General features: G+C 34.6%; 1 protein-coding gene across 1 annotated transcript in view; it reads left to right on the forward strand.

The window, feature by feature from the left end:
* The window catches only part of PCLO (piccolo presynaptic cytomatrix protein), a 483,434-nt gene that overhangs the window by 445,157 nt on the left and 31,264 nt on the right, over window positions 1-7,013 (forward strand). The window contains exon 24 of the mRNA XM_006834340.1: window positions 2,931-3,001. Coding sequence (XP_006834403.1) covers window positions 2,931-3,001 — 71 coding nt within the window. The remainder of the gene's footprint in view (window positions 1-2,930; window positions 3,002-7,013) is intronic.

Below are 7,013 nucleotides of genomic sequence, written 5' to 3' on the forward strand. Positions count from 1 at the left end.
GACCACTTCCAATTTTCCCAAATTCATACTTCGTACATTCCATGTTCCAATTTTCAATGGATGTTTACAGCTGTTTCTCTTCATTTTAAGTTGTTATCCATCAGCAAATGCAGGTTCTGTGTGCTTTTCTCCCCCAAGACTAAAGGAACCTAAAGTGTGATCTTTGGCAGCTTAATGCAGTATGATTGGCATGAAGAAAAATTTTTAAAAGAACGTATTGAATTCCTCGATGAGACCACTACGTTGTCAAACAGCGAAAGAATATTTCAATAAAAATAAAGTGTGCTTTCCCTAAAAAATTATGTGTAATAGTGATGAAACGAGAACTTCCAGAGAGCAAACTGGGCTCTTTTGCCTATACCTGAATGATGTCTGAGATGGAAGTAGATTAGGTAGTTTACGTATAAACATCACATTTCAACGTTCACTCCCCTCCCCCCCGTGTTCCTATTCCTCTTATGAAACAACACTTCTCAAAACTGTCTAGGACAATTTTTTCCCCACATGAGCAGAAAGAAAATGCACTTTTCTAAAGTGCTCCAGGAACTATGTAAGAAATACTACTTGGTTTTTCTTAGAAATGCCCCATTGAGTTTAACGCAATTTGGAGAGGAGCTAATGTAAATGTTCAATAATAATTTATTGATTAACAGATACAAATTACAAAATTTGGAGTCAGAATTGTGTGAGTTGAAAATTACTTACTGAGAATTAATAAAAATGAATCCTTTCACACCACACAAAAGCTCCATTTCTTTTTATGTTTCTTGAATTCACACAAAAAAATCTGCATAATTTTAAAAATGCACTGAATATATTTTTGGGCTGTATACCTAATGCTAAAAACAATTTATATTACAACTGAAAACTAAAGTGGAATATCACTACTAAAATAAGAAAGCTGGGGTTCAAGACCAAATCTAAAAATTACTTAAAACTAATTTCATTACAATTAATAAAAATTACAACCTTATAAAGTAAATTTGGCATAGTGTAAGAATGATAATTTTTCACTTTTCTCAATTGCTGACTTGTACCTAGGATCAGCATGTGACATATTTGCAATACTAAATAACCCTCTCTTCCAGTTGAGTTTGAGGTAGGAACAAGACAATATTTTAGTTAGCTCAACCAGAATTTTTTTAAAGGGGGGGGGAGTACCATCAAGTCCATTTGACTAATAGTCTTTTATTCATAACAATCCAATGCGACAGAGTAGAATGGTCCATAGTGTTTTCTTGACTTTAATCTTTACCTAAGCATATCCCTAAGTCTTTCTCCAGTCACACCACTGAATGAGTTTCAACAGCCAACCTTTCAGTTGTCAGCCAAATGCTTAACCCATTGTCCCACCAGAGCTAAGTAATTAAGTGTTTCTTCTCCAATGCTGACAGAGCAGAGTGGTTTGTTTGTTTGCTTACTGTTCACCAACTGCTTGTCTTGAGGTCTTGGCAGTGGGAATAAAGAATTATCATTGACAATTTAAAGTTCTGTATATTGCCTCAACAAAAAAACCGTACAGATAGATAGACAGACAATAATTTCTAAAATTTTGCATGAACTTTTGCTTCACATCATCACTCAATAAAAAATTATGTTTAAATTGTAAATCTAGAAGTTTTAGAACAACGTAATGATTTTCAAGATAATTAAATATTTTAAATTTTACATCTGTTACTCTTTCACTATGTGCAGACCTATTTCAGCATTTTCTGTGGAGTGGGATGATAAAGAATACTTAAAGCAGTTTTCAAGTAAGATATAATTGGATTCTTAAGAAAAAAAAAACGTGCCATTGTTTTATCAGTAGGTCAGCAAACCAACTACTTTTTGAGGGAGTAAAAATGTGTTGTTAGTAAATCCTACTCTGTTAGAATTATTGTCTAGAAAGTACAGTATCAAGGTGTTCTTTTGTTGAAGGACTCTTATTAACAGTTAAGCCCTTCTATTCCATCATTTTAGAATATCTTCTATAAGTGCATACAGAAAAATCTTTGTATGCTGTGCGTTTTTCCCTCTCCCTGAAGAAACAGCACATGGCCTGCAGTCTTTGGCTGTTACATTATCAATATTCTGAACCTAAAATACTCAAAGTATCATGGTTCTTGCAACACTGTACTCTGTCACTAGTATATAGGTAGTGGTTAGGATAAAGATAGAAAAGTTATTTTTTTAAAAAATAGACTGGCCTAAACAAATTTGTCTTATATTGCACATAGCAGGAAATAGCAGATCTGGAAGTGGAGCCAAAGAAGTCTGGCTTACACAGCCAATATGCTAACCACAGCAAAAAGCACAGTATGAAAGAAAGGTGCTAAATACAATAAATGCCTGTGTATTACAATATTATTGTGTAAATTAATAATAAGTTGTTCATTAGTTCAAGACCTTCTCACCAAAGAATCTATAAAACCTCATTGTTACAAAGTATAATGATCTAAAAACCCCTCCTCACTTTTCCAGTTAAAAATGGAAAATAAAATTTCCTTCCATTTTTATCATTGCATGATGATGTGAACTTTGATAAATAAATCAACAAATAAGACCTACTGAATTTTGAGATATTATATTTAGATTAAATAGGGATAACATACACATTCCCATTTTAAAATTTAGATGACATGCAGCAATTGACTGTGTGTTTACCATTTGGAGTCCTGGTATGGTGCTGTAGGATAAGCACTGGACTGCTAATAGAAAGGTCAGTAGTTCAACCCCACCAGCCACTTTTTGGAAACCCTATAGAGGGTTGTTATGAGTTGGAATTGACTCGACAGCACTTAGTAACAAGAAGAAATCTACCACTGAAATAATTTATTGCAAGTCTGAGTATTATAATGCTGTTTTTGCTTATTTGAGAATTGAACTTACTCATTTGCACTCATGTCACCATAATTGAGTATACAACTTTCTATTTTCTTTTAAAACAGAGGAAAGATGGGTCAGAATGGGCAAGAGCCTATAAAACAGCCAGGAGGAGTAGGACTAACAGATACTGAAGGTAAGTTAAAACCTATAGTACTGGATTCTGTTTAACGCTACTTGCTACCCTATTAGTTTTGTTGTTCATTTAATGTAAATGATATTTTTAAAATACTAATGGCAAAATCACTAGATAGTAAATCATTTCAACCTATTAAATGAGAATGGCTTCATAACTTCATTGGACAATTTTCCAATTTCCCCATTCATATTCAAACTTTATATACTTTGGTGAACTGGAAACATAAAAGAGAAAGAAAGAATTAAAAGAATGGCAGAAGAGCAACTCAGACGACTTTCTCATAGGAAAAATAATTTTGTGAATTTTTTCATCTGAAATACTATTCATATGCAAAACTAGTCTTAGAAACTCACTTAAGTCAATGGACATTCCGAAGTAGATGAAGCTGAAAAGAAAATTAAAATATAGAAGTCATTTTATACAGAAAATAATTTCTGAACTGATTTCTAAAGTAAAAATCAAATTTGAAATTAAATCTTACTATATTAAACCTGGTGTGGCACTGTGGGCTGATGTGCTAGACTGCAAAGTAGTTTGAACCACAAAATCAGTCGTTCAAGCTCACCAGCTGTTCCTTGGAAACCCTATACAGGGTCTCTATGGGTTGGAACCTATTCAACAGCACTTAACAACAACACAGTATTAAACCAATAGCAAATATATTACATAATGCAAACAAACAAACAAAAAACCTTAGCTTCAACAAGCACATAAGATTATTTCTAAGAGTCACAATAAATAGAAACCTGGGAAATAAACTAAAAACCTGGGAAAACTGTCATTAATTGCACCAACCTCTCAATAATTTTGGAGTCCTGGTGTGGCGCTGTGGGATAATGCACTGGACCCCAAGGTCGGTTTGAACTGCAACGTCGGTAGTTCAAATTCACCAGCTGCTCCTAGAAACCCTATACAGGATGGTTGTGAGTTGGAACTGACTCAACAGCACTTAACAAAAACAGCAACAACAACAACACAATAATTTTAACTATTTTAAATACAAGTTTGAACAGAGCAAGGGAGCACTGAATGATTTAAAATCAGGAAAAGTGTGCATCAGAAAAGTGTGAGTCCTTTCTTCATACTTATTCAATCTGTGTACTGGGTAAATAATCTGAGAAGCTGGATTATATTAAGAAGAGCATGACAACAGGATGATAGGCAGATGATACAATCTTGCTTTCTGAAAGTGAAGAGGACTTTAAAATGCTTACTGATAAAGATTAGAAACTACAACCTTATGTATTGCACCTCAATGTAAAGAAACCAAAAATCCTCACACTGGACCAACAAATGACATCATGATACTTGGAGAAAAGATTTAAGTTGTCAAAGACTTAGTTTTGCTTGAATCTACAATCGACACTCATGGAAGCAGAAGTCAAGATATCAAATGATATATTGTATTAGGTAAATCTGCTGCGCAAGACCTCTTTAAGTGTTCAAGAGCAAAGATGTCATTTTGAGGACCAAAGTGCACCGAACCCAAGTCATGATATTTTTAACAGCCTCATATGCATGTGAAAGTTGGACAGTGGATAAGCAAGACCATAGAAGAATATTGCATTTGAGTTATGGTTTTAAAGAAGAATATTAAAGGTATCATGGACTGCTAGAAGAATAAACAAATCTATGTTTGGAAGAAATACTACCGGAATGCACCTTGGAAGCCAGGATGGCCAGACTTTGTCTCACATACTTTGGACATATTGTCAGGAGGATCCATTCCCTTGAGAAGGACATCATGCTAGGTAAAGTGGAGTGTCAGCAAAAAAGGGGACTATCTTGGTTCTGTTAAGCATAAGGTTGTTACAAATCAGAATGATGTGATGGCACTTAGCAACAACAAATACTTTATACTATCTAAACACTTTTCCTGTGTAATCTGATTTACAAGAACCTGTTAGGTAAATTATACTATTTTATTGATTTTATATAATAGGCCACTAAAATGTAAACTTTACACAAGGCCTGAACATGTGACTTGAACTCATGAAAATAAAGTCAAATCTCATGATATTAAAAAGCATGATTAAGAGCATATTATCACAAGGACACTAGATGCGGTAGTAAAAGACAACACTTTCAAATCGGGTCTTGTTATCTTAGCAGGCTAATCTTTCAAGCTTCACAAACCTCATCTGACAAATGCCATGTCTGAGCAATCTTTAAAATTCTTTATTGCCTTAAATGGATATCACAATTTTTTCTGGTTCTCCTCAAAATTCTCTTTGAACTCATTCAAAGGTTATACTTCTGCTGTCTCTTCCTAAAGTGCCATCCTCAATCCACATACCAACCTTATCCTTGGATAATTTCATCAATACTTACTATATTTTGTTTAGTACTATAGTGACTACTGAAGATTGTTGTTGTTGTTAAGTTCCTCTGAGTCGGTTCTGACACACAGTGATCCTGGAGAGGGTTTCCACGGAGTGGCTGGTGGGTTTTAAGCACTAACCTTGAGGTTAACAGTCCAGTACTTATCCTACAGCTCCACACCTGGATTACTGAAAGAAGTCATTGTAAATTGGAAGCTAGTGGGAACTGAGACCAGAACACACCTCTTTTGCTAAGAATGGAGACAAGGAAGAGATGCAATAAATGCCAGAAATATATCCTGAGACGCACAAGGATGGGAGATATAGCTCAGTATAGTTTTCCTTTCCCATTCTCCAATTCCATACCAATGCTTGATCAAGTCCAGAAGGAAAGCAGTTTATGAGAGCCTGGGGAACATAGCCTAGGAGATAAATAGCTATTCTGAGAGGAGATCAAGGGAAAGCTGAAGAATGGATCTGAGGGCACACAGCTTAGGACAAGCGCAATATTATAATTAGAGATCCAATAGGCACAATGAACTGCAGTTGACCTGAATCCACCCACTCTCTTCTCCAATTTGCCTCCTTCTCAATTTACGCCCTTCTAAACTTTCACAAAAATGGTCTGGTTATATTATAATCTGCATATGTTGTTATAATTACTTTTTGAGTTAAATTTATCTATTTCTATGCCTGTCTTTTCCATAAGGCTGAGCAGACAAGAATTCTATTTTATTTACCTTGGTGTCCCAGTATGTAGCAGAAAACCTTGCCCATGGAGTTACTTAAAGTTTGTTGAGTGAATTAATAAAACTTTATTAATGGCTATTATTTCCATGTGATTCTAGAATACAGGTATGTAGAGAAGTAATTCATGTTTAGTTTCTTTTCTGAAAAGTTTAACACTTTGAATCATAAAGTTTATAAAAAATTTTAGTACAAAAATTAACAGCTGTCAATAAATAGAAATTATTATTTTAATACTACTTTCTTTCAAATTAGTCCCACACAAAACATGTTTGTTTCCCAAGAAAAGCCAATCATGAATTCCTTCATATTTTTGTGTTCACTTATGTATGAGTCAACATGCTCGTATTTTAAATAAATTGACTCTGATTAACAGTCTCAAATCAGTTGTTGAGCAGAGGGAAAGGGGTTAAAGATGGGAACAAGAAGGAATATGTAAAATAATGTGAGTCATTAACACTTACTTGCCCTTTTGGTAACAATATTATGGAAAAGTTGTTTTGACTGAGTTATTACTGGTATTTTGGCAATGCCTAAATTGATAATATATGTATCTATAAGATATTAAGCATGTTGTTGTTGTTAGGTGCCTTTGAGGCAGTTCTTACTCATAGAGACCCTATGAACAACAAAACAAAACCCTGTGAGGTCCTGCGCCATTCTCACAATCATTGTTACACTTGAGCCCATTGCTCTGTCACTGTGTCAATCCATCTCTTGGGGCATCTTCTTGTTTTTCACTGACTCTCCACTTTACCAAGCATGATATTCTTCTCCAGGGACTGGTCCATCCTGACAACATGTCCAAAGATAAAGTCTTGCCATTTTCACTTCTATGGAGCATTCTGGCTGAACTTCTTCCAAAACAGATTTGTTTGTTTTTCTGGCAGTCCATGATGGCAGTTCTAATATTCTTATCCAATACCATAATTAAAAAGCAT

This window comes from Chrysochloris asiatica, unplaced genomic scaffold (assembly GCF_000296735.1).
Source record: "Chrysochloris asiatica unplaced genomic scaffold, ChrAsi1.0 scaffold00010, whole genome shotgun sequence".
NCBI lineage: Eukaryota > Metazoa > Chordata > Mammalia > Afrosoricida > Chrysochloridae > Chrysochloris > Chrysochloris asiatica.